Consider the following 14,609-nt stretch of genomic DNA (forward strand, 5'->3'; position numbering starts at 1 on the left):
ATTTAAAGAGTACATCCCTATTGAAAAGATACCAGCCTGCACAATATCAAATAACTTCCAACTCCGGCTTCTGTCCTAAAAAAGGCTCAACCTTACACTGTCTTGTTTTGCCTTGTTGACAGTTTCAGACTTTTCTTAAAACTGAGGAGATTAAAGTGAAACTACTTCAACAACAATTTTCCTGGAAAGTCAGTGTCAGGTGACGATCATCCTTTAGGAGGATCTCCCTCTGGCAACTAGTACAATGTAGATGAATCACTGACCCAGTGACTAACTAATGTTTGTATTGGTGTGGTGTGTTGGGCCTGCAGCTCCCAGACATGACATGTCAGTCACAGTGGGCCATACTGTGATACCTTTACCCTCTGATTTAAAGCACTTCTTTGTTTTGGACAACTATGAGGACTAGGTGGGCAATATAGATGTTTCAACTAAATCTTGGTTCAAGTATTTATAATAATATATTTGACTTATTTATATTTCCTTTCAATTCAATTTAGAAACTGGTTCTACAAAAATGACCAAATAGGGATATATTTCCTTACATATTTCCCTGGACTAACATATTGCAGAGGAAATGGTACTTTATTAAATATTCTGTAATGTTGTTCAAATCCCTGGTTGTCACGTGTCATATCAATGCCAAAATAGTTGTTTATTACAAAAGATTAGATAGTGTTGATGATGGGGACATAAACTGTAACTCCAGGTGATTAAAAGACATATATAAAGAACATAAATCTAGCAAGGTAAGCTTATAAATATAAGCCTACTGTGTTTAACCGAGGTTAAAACAGAGAACATACTAATGTTTAAGTTTTTTTTTAGACATCAACTGCATTACACTCTTATTCTTTTAGAAAGAAATTGGTCAGTTCACAAAGAGTTAACTCAGTCATACCTTGTACCCTGCCTGAATGCTGCCCATCTGCTCTGACTGCCTGTGGGTTGCTAATACTTTCTAACGACATAAATACATAGAGATTCTCAGTGTAACGCTGATGTCCACACAATGCCTTCTGTTTACGTGATAATCATGAGAGGATTTGGTTGTGACGGCTGATTGATGTGCACGCCGTTGTGACCCGACCATCTCGCCCTGCGTCTGGCCTCTCCTCACCTCCCTTCATTGTTTCACTTAAGCCATTAAAATGTCAGAGAATAGGCACAGTTGCAAGCGATAAGCACCTAGCTTTGAAATAGAGCAGCCACTTGTTGGCTCTGCTGGCAGTGAAAACCATGTTAATGGTTTGGAATTTCAGAAAACAAAACTGCTTTTCTTGCTATTATGGCAGTGACGCATTGGGCTGGTTTGGGGGTAACTGGTGTTGCTATTGAATGTGTCTATTTTTGGCAAAAGAGCCGGGCAGAGGAGAATCTCTGGGAGAAAACAGGGCAGCATGTGTGTGTGTGTGTGTGTGTTCACATTCCACATGTCTGACCTATGACAGTGCCCTCTGTTTGCAGCGCTGTGCGATGATATAATGAAGGTCCAGACAGACCCAAGATTTAGGAGCAGGGAGAGTCGCTCTCACACAAGGCCAATTCTCTTCAAGCTTTTTTTTTTCATTTATTTATCCAGGGAAATAACTGAGCACACATGTTCTTTTTAGCAACGCCCTGCTGCTCGTTCACACCTGGGAGTTGCCCGGTGCAACCACAGACTTCTACTGATGGCCACCAAACAATGTCACTAAAGCAATTAGAAAGAAGCAGACATTTAGGAGGCGACTTTATTAGACGCTATGAAGTTGCATTATGGGAAGGGGAGGATCCAGCTCTAATTCAATAGTCTATAATGGTTGGATTTGGACTTTTTTCAATTGAAATTTTTAATTTGTCTCTTTAATGTCTCTCAACTTTCTGGAAGTGCAGCACTACATCCCTGAAGTTTATTCCTTTGAAAAATAATACAATGACTGGATCTGACTCCTGGATAAACTTGTTTAACTTTGACCTATACTACCTATCGCAAGTTTGCCTTTTGTATATAACTGTGCAGACTTTATGGGTGTGTTCATTTTCCAAATACAATGGTAAATATAATGACTATGACGGCCTGTTTCTTGCCTCAGAGGAATATGTTAGTTTGATGTTGATGTGTCACATCGCTGCTCTTACCGAGTTAATAGTACAGGTAGAAATGATGAAACTACAACAGTTAAAACTCAAGCTGCAAAAAAAACAAATGGCACTGGACAGCAGTTTTTAATATAGGCTACACATCTAAAAACAACCTAGCATGTGTTGCTGCAGTGCCTGCACAGAGCAATGTTTCTACTTGAACCTTAAAAACTCAAACACTGCATTCCCTTGTTTTAGACGGTCCCACAGATGAACAATTTCAACGAAAGTCCTCAGTCTTCTTTCTGTCCTCTCATTCTGCGTCTCTCTTTCTCTTTGGTATTTCCCACTTCCTCAGCTATCCAGCTGGGACTGCTGGAGATTTTACACCCAATTGGTTGAGTCGGAGGCCTTTGTCGGAGCCCTTCTCTCGCTCCACAAGTGGCAGAAGGGACCTGGGTTGTGAATGGCGCTTTGTGTACTGTTTTTCTAAGAGGGGGCCCTCTCTCTCCCGCTCTCATCTGTCACAGGTCCCTCTCCGTCCACACTCCACAATGCCTGATTGTTTCTGCCAAGTCGCCAGGTTTCAGGCCAGATCTGAACAACGCTTTCCTGCCAAATTCTGACCCCGGTTTTCGTTTTTCTTCCTCTCACAAAGGGATTCTAAGTTACTGTCCACGTTTCAGACGGGGGACTTAGCTAGTTGTCCACCAGCATCAGTTTTTTGAATGTGTTTTTGAATCAAAGGCTGTAAGAATGTCCGTAGTCAGTGAAGGAAGCAAGGGAACCTAAACCAAAATGCTCAAAGGGAACAGTAAGTAACATTGCTGAATATACTATTATTCTTATTATTCATTACAGAACACAACATGCATTCAACTGAGATTGTATCATCAGGCTGCTAGCCATATACTTGTGGCATAATCTTTCTGACTTCACACTAATAAAAACTCTGAAATGTATGAAAATTGTAATTCTTCACTCAACAGTGCGTGCTGTGTGTAGTTATCAACCAGGCAATCTCCGCAGTATCACTTACCAAGAAATATTTCAGACAGGAGAACCACTTTCAGGGGAACGAGTAGATGTTTTTCTAGATGTCTGACAATATGAAAAGGCTTCTGGAGTGCCTCAGGGAGATGTGTGTGCAGACTGAATTTATTTTTCAGCTGTCAGTGTCACATTATTGTCACATTACTGTTTCCTGAGAGCATCAACCTGTATCTAAGCTCGTTTTTTGTTTGGTCTCTCTGGGAGAAGGTTGTTCCTTCTGCTATAATCGCTCAATTTCGTCCTGGATCTCAAAGGGGATGTCCTGATATTGTCAGGCTGAGGAGCTGCAGCCAAAAGAAAAAAATGTTCGGAAATTAAGACAAATAAATAACACCCGCACATTTTTTAAAGCATCATCTACAAAGATTCTGAACAGGCGAACAACAGTGTTGTATTGTTGGCATCCCTAAATACAGAGCAGTGTCTCTCTGTTTTTCTTCGTGTCCTGACAATAACAGCTGCAGGCTGGTGGCAACACATAAATGGGCTGGATGGTAGTTGCTCCTTTATCGCTTCTAATTATTGTGTTGACTTACCGTTCACTTTTCCCTTTGTCCATATACACAGCAACCCGTTACTTTGTGAACAGCCAGAGAACTAATCTGACAATCAGCTGTAATTTGGTTACTATAAATGATCAGCAGCTTGAGCAACAAAGCAAAACAAACACAAAACTTGTTTGCAGTGTTAAAAACAAATCATCACGAACGCCAACATGTCATGTGACCAAAAAAACCCCCACAGTAGCTCCTAAACCCAGCCCATAACATTTCAGCCATGTAAGTCTAACAATGGATTCGTCTAAACTCCGGTAATGTGATTTTTTGCATGAAGTACACGGACCGACCACAAAAGGGCTCGTGGCATGCTTACCAACAAACACTGATACTGTTGCATGATGAAACCATATCGGTGGCAGCGAGTTATGAGGCTAGGCATTCCTGGCCATATGAGACACCAGTTCCAAGAAACCCAAGTCCTAAGCCCCCCCTGTAAACACAGCACCAGCAATATTGTCCACTAAATATAGGCTCTCCTCTGTCTTCTCCATCTCCTGCTCTCCGTTCGCTCCAGTGTGGATTGCACGAGTTGATCGCGGATTAGCGATTCGCTGTTTGTTGGTTGTCTGGGGTCTTATGATCTCATGTACTCATACCGCTGTGTCAAACAACAAAGGTCTGGAGAAATGTAAAACCTCGTGCCGACAGCTGTGGCTGTTTCAATAATTCCAATCAGGTGTATGAGTGGAAAAAAACCATGCTCAACTGAATCGTTCTTCTCAAACAGGCTTTAAACTCCACATTTCAGTAGTTGCAGTCTTTTAACTGTTAAATGCCACTTTAACTATAATGTCTGATTAGGATTAATGACAATCTGTAGAGAAATTCTCCTTTAACAACTTGAATTATCAAACTGCTGAGGATGCTGGATTAGAATAATGTCAGCCATTCCTTTAGGTTATAAACTTGAAACTAAAGCCAGGATTGGTAATCCTAGAAAAGATAACAAGAGCAGGCTACACTTTGAAAAAAATAGACCCAATACTTCCCACCCCTGCCCATCCGCCCTCTCATCAAAGCTACACCCCCAAAACACAGGAACGCTCACTACCTGAAAACTGCTCAGTCTGGTACAGTTTTTCCATTCAAAACAGCCGCCAGCTATATCTGGAAACATCACTGACAAGACTGAACTAAAACACTAAAATATGTGGTGAGAACATCAAAACAAGGAGCTAAAAGAAGCTAAAAAAGTTCCAGAGAGAAAAGCTATTGTCCATTTAGAAATAAAGATACCGCTTAGCAGGCTCCTTGATGTGACGCGTTCCAAAACGCATCCATGAGTCCAAGATGTTGTTTTGTGGCCTTTATTATTACTTCAACTTAAAGCAAAATGTGACGGTCGACAGAACATAGGCCTCCTCCTGTCTTTGACTAAAACCAGCCAAACAATTTGAACAGGTGAAAAAGAAAAGAGACACCCCCTTACCATCTGAGGCTTGAATAACAAAACACAAGCTACATATCAACTTTGGCTGCTAAGTATAGTCAGGTGATTATTATTTGCAGGTTATTGATTATAGCAGAGTTAAGCTTGTGCTCGCTTTTTTGGTAAAAAACAATCAATGAGTGGGACAGTGAAATAGACAGTATCTCAGTTGGTCTTCAATCTACGGGGAGACAGTTATGTAGTTATAATAGTGTTCTATTAATGGTTCTGCTGCATCTTCAGGTCAGAGGGGCGCAGGTCTCAGCTTTCATGCCGTGACACTGGCCACCTCTGATTTAAGCTGCAGAACAGAGTCAGTGGAAGCTGCATTCTGACACAGGTAGTAAAAGACCACATGCACAGAACATCACAACCTCCAGAAGCACTTTAAGTCAAGAAAAGCCCTCATGTTACATTACTACTTACTTTACACCTGTATCAGTGGGTACAACAAGTTTTAGAGAGCACATAGTACTCAAACACATAGATCTATGCTTCACACACAGGCTTCTCCTTCTTATTCACTCCCTTCTTTATTCTCTCTCTCTGTTGCTCTGTTGTTCACAGATTTTAAACATCTTCTTAACACATTCATTCTTTATCTCTCAGTCTGCTTCGCTCTGGCTTTTTGGTTTCAGTCTGTTATCTCTTTATCAACTCCAACTGTAAATTATTTTCACCTTTTGCTGCCCCCCCACACTTTCACTCTGTGGCCCTGCTCTTTCTCTTCAGACATTTGACTGAGGGTCAGATTTACGTTTGAGGGCACTTGCAGGAGGTTGCATATTTCAAAGATAGACACCCATGCCGTTATTTAGTGAGCGCTGAAGTAGCAATCTGTTTTACCTCACAGAAGTTGTTTGTCTGTCTGCACTTGTGTGCGGTGTGTGTGTGTGTGTGTATGTGGGGGGGAATTTCTTATCCTGTTTTCAGGAAATTAGAGCAAAAACAATTCCTGACAGTCTGACACAGTTTTTATTGGAATTTCCCCCTTTGTCAGTTATATAACCTCGCTATTTGATGTGGGTGTGTGTGTTGATGAAATTGTTTGTGTGTTTGTGTATGATGACTTACAGGGACCAATTAGCTGCGTGAAGACAGTGCGATGAGGGAAATCCTCTAAAGTGCGGCTTGTATTTAGATTTGAATGAAGAACTGACTGGAGAGGAGAGTTTTAGGGGATGAGTGTGGTTAATGAATGTCCTCATAAGTATAGTGCAACAAAGGGAAGTCGTTAAAGTAAATGATGTATTAGCCTAATGACTCCCCCAGCCTGAGGCTCACATTAGGAAAAAAAGGAAATGTTTTACACTGAAACTCAGGACAGCATCTGCTTGAGAAGCCTTGATGCTGCTTAGTAGATTATCCCTACGGTCCTGTGTGTGTGTGTGTGTGTGTGTGTGTGTGTGTGTGTGTGTGTGTGTGTGTGTGTGTGTGTGTGTGTGTGTGTGTGTGTGTGTGTGTGTGTGTGTGTGTGTGTGAGGAACTTTCAGCTTGGTTGTGATGCAATAGTTATAAGTTGCCCTGAGTTAGAATATATATCACAAATTTGATATGTATTTTAATTGCTCATGTGAGAGTGAGCTGTAATTACACCTTTAACGTTCATGTCTGCGTTTTGAATTAAGCTCTGAAATTAACGGCAGCTTTTTGTCGCTTTAATATTCACTCAAGACTGGAAAAAATAGGAAAGCTCTTAGCAGGCTAAAAGCAGAGTACCCTGAATTTTTGGGAAAGTTGAGTTATAGATTATTGATCAACAATCTGTATAATACAAAGTTATAAATGGCTTATTTACAATGAATGAGCTGCAGCAATAGCAGCAGTTAAGAATACATCTTTAAACAGCAGACATTGTATGGGCCGCTATTTTTGAAGCTTCATATTTATTATAATAATATTCTCATTATTTGAAGAAGTCTCAAATACAATGAATGTTTATCCTTTCACTCAGTTACAGACCAGGAGGAAAACAGATTTCACACATATGCATCCATTTATAGAAACACAAAGGTATTTCACTGATAATGAATTCTTTTTCTTGTTTGTTTGGTTTATTGGCAGGTGGCAACCAACGTCAAGGTGCATCACCGCCATCTACTGTGTCTTCTATAAAAATAAACCTTGAAACAGAAGAACTAGAACAGGGGCTAACAGGCTGTTGATAAATACACCAAAGCATATAGAAGAGCAGACCTACAATAAATACATAAAGTATCAATAATAAGTGTTGTATATTAAAGTGATTTAAGTGAGCTAACATGCAGAATTCCTTCAACAAACACATGATGACTAGTTTAATTAACACTATTTATAAAAGCAAATAGGGAATACCAAAAAAAATTGTGTTATTTGTAAAACATTTAGAGACATACATAGATTTATACATACTTAATAAACAAAAATATACTTTCTGAATGGAGAAGAGCTCATATTTCACTTTTGTATCAGTGATCAGTATTGATCACATCGTATTATCATGAGATCAGCAGCGCAAGTTTAGTATTTCAATGGTGACTTAGCCTTTTCTTAAACACGGTTGTGTTCAAGTCTCTCCTCTCCTCTTGTCTCCTCTCCTCTTGTCTCCTCTCCTCGAACCACTAAGTGGTTTTCACCAAAAATGTAATTTTTTTTTTACTTTCTTCTCTCATAGAATGATGTCTTCCATGCGAACAACGCCTCCCTTTCAACAACCATCTGAAGAAGAGGAAGTGGCCGGTCAGGACGCGGCCTGGGCCAAACACGAGCGAGAGAGCCCGAAGGAGACGGCATCTCCCTCTTCGCATGACCTACCCCACCCTGACGAGCTGCAGCCAATCAGAGAAAAGACGACGGATATTGAGTGGGACAACGTTGGGCCTGCTGTGATGGTGAGGAGTGAATTATGCACAGAGTTGAAAAATTGACCATATCCTACCTTGAGATATGTTCCTATAACTCAAATCTATAACACAAATGTGGTCAGTGTGCAGACGCAGTGTGCACACTCAGGGCACACAGCTCATAAAACACTCATGAAGGAGTACACAGGGTATACAAATTCTCATGCATAATGATGATGGTGCACTATTGGAGAGCACACACGCGCACACACACACACACACACACACACACACACACACACACACACACACACACACACACACACACACACACACACACACACACACACGCACACACACTCGCTCACACTCTCTCTCTCACACACACACACACACACGCACTCACACACCAGTGCCTCTCTCTGGTCTGTGTGCTGCAGGCAGTGCTGTGGGCAGCCCAGTGAGGGTTCTCCTCCAGAGACTTATACCCCTTAGTTCTTCTCCACAGCCTGCGTCCGTGTGTGTGTGTGTGCGTGTGTGTGAGACAGAGTGTGTGAGTGTGTGTGCCGAGTAGTAACTTGGCTTCAGGTTCTGTTGGTCCCTAATGGTCGAGGCGTGTTTGACTTTGGCCTCTGAGGAAAGGATAAAGTTCTTAGAGGAAAGTTTCCTCAGGTATCGGTGTTGTGGCAGAAGACAGTACTCAGACAAAAAATGTCGTTCATATTCTAAATTCATTTCAATGTGGCCGTGATGCCAAATTCTACCGGACATAATGATATTTATGTGCCGCTTTGAGGTAATAACTTATTTCCGATCAATCATTCTTAGCGCACAATACGAACCTATCAAAGAAAGTGATTTCAAACTTACCATCACTTAATGGTCTGGGTTCAAAGTGACCTTGAGGCAAAAATGTTCCTGAATACATTGTGCAGGCTCACTCTTTTTCCTATTTCACCACGTTTCTTTTCTTCTTTTCCTTTTTGTTAAGTTATCAAATACTCTTTTCACACCTGAATATGTCTACTGTCCCTCATGGGCAACCACAGGAGACTGATAGCGTATAAAGAATGGATTCCTTTAAGTGTGTTCTGAAAAAGAAAAAGAGAAAAGGTAGTTTTAGGGCCAGAAAATAATCAAGTATTGGTTATTTTCTGGGAGCAATGAAGCCAGCAGGAGAAAATGGCAGCGCCACATTTTGTAAATTTTAGAAAGAGATGCAAGATGGACAACTTTGTGACAGAAAAGGTGGAGCATTATCCGTGCTCTGTTGTGTTTCATAAATCGACCCGAGCCTTTGACGTACTTAGAGATATTTTTCCTTTTCATATCGAGCATATCGTCTTTACAACCAGGTAAGAGACCAGATCAATGTTTGGTGCCTCACTCAAGGACAATTTGCAACAGGTTTACCCTCGAATTGTCTGCTGCCGAGAGTGAATGCGTGACCTTTCAGTCTATAAGTCGAGCTGACCCTCACACCTTCCTGACTGCATCATGACGCTTGTATAACTCCAGGGCGGCTTTATGTACGGACCTGAAAACTCACACCTGAACAATCCACGAGTGACACACTATCTCCTAATCCTCATTACAGAGGCATCTTCCGCTTAAAGACAAAGTGCACACCACGGCCTCCTGGAGCCATTTCAAGGGCGTCTTAAGATCTCACTGTTAGCCAAAGCCCCTTGTCTTTGAAACATAAGCCTCCTAAAGTTCTTGGAGATCCCCCCACTCTGTAAGAGGAGGAGAAACCGTCCAGAAATAGCCCTGGTGTTAGAACACCTGTGCTAAAGTGTCTGTTGTGTGGGACAATGTGGTTGTCTAGAAGGGCTTTCTGTCTCGGTAAATATATCCTCATTGGGCCTGTTGCTTAACTCAGCAACAGTGGGACATAAACATGCTGGTCATAAAGCACAAAATAGAAAGTGCCATTAGAATATCTGCTATCAACAATACTTAAGTCACTGGCTTTGTGTAACCTTCACTGTTACAGGAATGAATTAGAATTCACTAAATGTTGAATTACTCTAGATTTATAACTACAGAAAACATCAGTGATTTTTTTACTCCCTCTAGTATAAGTTAGCACTACCTCAGACAACTGTCATCAAACGTGTGTATGTTTTTGGCGGATTTCTGTGTGTTGGAGGCTATAAAATGTAGTATTTTTTCCCCCCTGATAGTGATTCAATGATGCCAGTATGAGAGCTGTATAACGTTTTATTATATTTTATTTAAATTATTTGAATTAATCTACAAATATCTTTTCACTTTGACTAATTCCAGATTAGACACACTCAGTTTTTCACACTATGTTTTGGGTATTTGAAGACTTAAGCAGAGAGATGACTTGCAACCTTTAACTGACACAGACATATATCTTTATAATAGAATAACAGATATAGGCGCAGCCCATTTAAACTTATGCAATCAAGTGACAGGACAGGTCTCCTCATGATTGATCTGGTACCGCTGACTTTCTTTTAAAGCCATGCCAGCCAGCTAATGAAAGCACATCTAAGCATGTGCAAAAAGTTAATAACAGGGCTCCCAGAATGCATTAGGTGATGACACACAAAAGCCCAAAATCAAATGCCTTGTACAGCCTCTAACTTTAAACTCTTGTTTCCCCAGGACAATGAAAGCAATAAAATCTGCTCGGTCTACTCCTACCAGACTAACTCTACCTCTCCACACAAGCCAGAGGAGTGTTCCAGGGATCGCGGGGAGCCCATGATCGGCCTCGCGTTCGGGACCCCGGAGCGCCGCAAAGGCAGCCTTGCAGACGTGGTGGACACACTGAAACAGAAGAAGCTTGTGGAGCTGACAAAGACAGAGCAAGACGGTAAGGCGATAATTATCTTTGTGTGTGTGTGTGTGTGTATTTGGACTTATTTATTTGTGAGGACCATTTTTAAGACTTTTTTGGAAAGTGACACATTTTGACTGGTCCTCACTTTTTCAAAGGCTTGTTTGATGGTTAAGACTTACTTTTGAGGTTTGGGTTAGAATTAGGTTTAGGTCAGGGTTAAGGTTAGAGATGGAGATGTGATGGTTAACGTTTGGGCAAAGGGCTGGCAAATGCATTATTCCAATAAGTGTCCTCACTAAGATAGAAGTAGAAAAGTGTGTGTGTGTGTGTGTGTGTGTGTGTGATTTGTGTGTTTTTATTGGCAGTGTAAGGAGACAGACTTGCGCACTCATTGAACACTTATTTTATTATTAAACCTTCATACACATATATTCAAGACCTGGCTAGACACATTTTTCGACATGTTCAACACTATAGTCGTCTGAAAACCTTGTGTTCTAGCTTTCATTCCTCAAAAAATGTATGAATTGTAATGCATTTTTATTCTATTTGAGAGAATTTTGTATATAAGGTTTTACACAATGATATAAATCCAGTGAGGAGCCTTTGTTCACCTTAACTGTTAGTTAAAAAAACTAAATCAATAATAGAAAAGTGAAAATTATATGCGTAAACACCTCCATCAGACAGAGCTTTGAAGCTGAAAGAAGAAGTTACATTACTCATTCATGGATTGCAGCAGGAATTCATAAACCTTTAATTCAAGCACCCATTTATATTTTGTATATTAGATTTTATTACATTTAGGCAGAGTCATTTACTGTATAAGCTTGTGATTAGTGTTAGAGTCAGATCTGTTGATTCTTCAGTGCCATTTTGTGGTTGTTTCTTGTCGTCTTTGTGCAGCTGTTGTAAAATATCTGAAGTGTTAAAGCTAAAATCCACTGAGACGAGAAACGTGCCGGTCGGGATGTCTGAACCAAACAATTATTATATATAACAAAATAAGCTAAAGATATATATTTTAACCTTATAATAACTCTCAATAAGCTGTATCCATGTGGCGAATTGTTTATTTTAACAGAGACAGTGGTGCTGTGAATAGCAGGCTTTTAAAACAGTTTATTTCCTCATATCTGATCGACAGGATGTTGCTCGTCTACCCCTCGCTCACACGTCGAGCAAAAAGCAACATTACCTGTATTTTGTTTTCCCTTTCGGAGCACATCCTCTCCAGAGGATCTTTGAACATCTAAAATTACAACTGACAGATCCCTCGCTCGTTAGATCACAATATCAATCAGTGAAAACACCGGTTTCCCTTTCTCCTCTGCTCGTCTGATCTGCACCACTAACACAGAACAGCACTGGAGCCTCCCAGCATGCCTCAGCTTGCCCCTTCCCACCCCACAGCAAGCCAGATCTAAAACCATCTAACACCCCTCTTTACTGTTTTGTGCACATAGTAATCGTGATGATATCAGAGGAGCGCTTGATCTCTCTCATTTAGAGGTTTTACTTTGTTATTGATACAGTAAAGTGGGCCAGAATGGAACAGCCAGAGGCGTACTACAGTACACAGTGTCTTTAGTTGAAAGATAGGTAGCTTCACCTCTTATCTACTGTGCGGAAAACAGTTTGAAAGGAAAAACGTGTGTGTGTGTGTGTGAGTGTGTTCAAACGTTCTGTGACATCTGCCCGTCAAATCAAAGGAGATGTGAGTGAAGGAACTTTGAGTGCATGTCTTGTTTTTTTCCCTTTTTCCATTAATTGCTTAAGTTTCTGCTTTCACATTCGACCAGGCAGGTTGGACCCTGCTGAGCTTGTGCCTCTCTCAGTCAGCAAAATACATCAGAACAATGTTTTTCTCATCACTGTAAAAATGAACAAAACTACCTTCAGGTTTCTCAGGATTTTTTCATTATTTACATATAAATGTCCGATATTGTCAATTGGATAAATATCATTTGAAAAGGCCAAATCTTCATTTTAAAATTTTGTGGATGTTCACCTTCTCTCCTGTTAATTGCAGCTATGATCTGAAATGCCAATAATTCTATATCCAGGAGGCAGGGGCATTAACTCCTGTGAAAACAGTGATACATTTGAAACTCTGAAAAAGTGTTGGAGAAACACTGCGACAAGCGATACATTTTTTTTCAGCCTTTCTCAATTGCATTTTTATTAGATTTCTAGCTTTCAAAGGCTTTAGCAGTCTCGAAATATGACATGATATTTATTTCTGTGTGGCACAAGTTAAGGATGCATGTTTCTACATTTAGAAAACAAAAGCATGGAGTTGAATTCGAGGTTCCCTTATTCCTGATTTTGCCCACAGCTTATGACTTCATAATAAATAGACAAAATAACAGATGTAAACAAGATAAAAACAACATTTAAAACAATGGATAGAGTTGTTGTGTCTGAAACAAGCTTTAATTGTGCATAACAGCAAACAGATCAGCATTGGATTTTACACGCATGGTGCCTCAGCAGCACCGCAGCACAGCAAAATGGTTCCCATTTCCTGCACAGTTTCCCTCCGTTATGGGGATAAAAAGCAGAGCAGGAACAAATAAATCGAGTTTGGCTCTTCCTTTGCTAATTAGCGGAGCTGCTATCCCCGAGGACTAACAAGTGGCATTGATCACGCTGCAAACACTTAGCTAAGACAAAAACAAACGAGATAAACATGTGCAATACTACCAGGCACACTCAATCATACGGCGTCAGCGGGAATAATAACTCTGTCTCCGGGCCTTGTAAATACTCTTGTGAATGGCTGCGATCCTTGAGGACGCATTGTAAAAATGTCTTTCATGTGGTGCTGTGCCAATGCATTTCATTTTGAGCCTAATGTAGCCCCACGTATGGAGACTGACAGGTGCCCCTGCGTCTTTTCCTAATGAGTTGAATTGAAATGGGAGGACGTGATCAATAGATGGCTGAGGCTGAATGCTTTATTAAGTGAGTTCTTCAGCAGTAAACAGTTGCATTCAAAATGGACGGGCAATGAAGCCCCACACCCTTTTTTTCTCATTTGTTAATTTGTTTGACGAATGCTTCTTCATTTAATCACAGCTGTCTCTCCTTCACTGTATTGTTGTCTTTTTAAATTTTCTTTGTCTCCACATGATGGGATTACTGTTAGTTTTTTTCCCTTTTTCTGTGTCTATCCTTCAACTCCTGAAGCCTTTTCAAATCACTTTTGGAACATTTTTAGAAACCCTGCACACATCCTGATTTAAAGCTTTGTTGTGAGGTATTGGTAAAGGTGAAGCATTTTAATTTCGTAAGCTCTTAGATTTTATTTGTTTTGTAGAAGCAATGTAATGCACACAGGAGTGCAAGGCCAATCTGGTAAATAGGCTTATATACTGATTGCTGGTGTGACACAGATGAGAGATTGTTTTTTGTTTTAAGCGCCGTCTGGCAGAGCGCTCCACAGGTTCGTTCTGCATTTGTTCCAGGTCATTTTTTCCTGACTCTTAAGACGCACGTGTTCATACTGACACTTAAAACAGGGTTTTGATCCGAATCCTCTTGCAGTATGACCAGATTTGATCATTTGCACTCAAACAGCAAGCACATAAAAGCCTGAACAATGCCGTCCCTTGCTTTGTGCGCCGCCTCCCGCTGAAAAAGGTCCAGTCAGCTGAGAGCTCCCAGGTTAGATTGGCTGCATGATCAAATGGAACAGACCCTATTACCCACTGAGCGCTCACTTAGCCTAACATGGCTGACCCCTCCGTGCACTATAGCCAGGAGCTAAAGTGTGGATGATGTCGCTTTTAGCCTTTGTGCCGTGCTCACCCCCTGTTGGCGCACTGTAGGCTGTCCACTGCTCAGAGGAGCCCTAAGTGCCT

At 40.8% G+C, this 14,609-nt stretch overlaps 1 protein-coding gene across 12 annotated transcripts in view; it reads left to right on the top strand.

The window, feature by feature from the left end:
• Positions 1–14,609, top strand: part of LOC118109277 (transcription factor SOX-6) — a 105,735-nt gene that overhangs the window by 29,902 nt on the left and 61,224 nt on the right. For 10 of the 12 annotated variants that reach the window (XM_035156271.2, XM_035156272.2, XM_035156265.2 and 7 more), the window contains 2 exons: positions 7,760–7,976; positions 10,566–10,776. In XM_035156271.2, the coding sequence (XP_035012162.1) occupies positions 7,761–7,976; positions 10,566–10,776 (427 nt within the window). In that variant the 5' untranslated portion in view covers position 7,760. The remainder of the gene's footprint in view (positions 1–7,759; positions 7,977–10,565; positions 10,777–14,609) is intronic. The other 2 variants (XM_035156273.2, XM_035156274.2) reach the window with 2 other exon arrangements.

The sequence above is a fragment of the Hippoglossus stenolepis genome, chromosome 5 (genome assembly GCF_022539355.2).
Source record: "Hippoglossus stenolepis isolate QCI-W04-F060 chromosome 5, HSTE1.2, whole genome shotgun sequence".
Classification (NCBI taxonomy): domain Eukaryota; kingdom Metazoa; phylum Chordata; class Actinopteri; order Pleuronectiformes; family Pleuronectidae; genus Hippoglossus; species Hippoglossus stenolepis.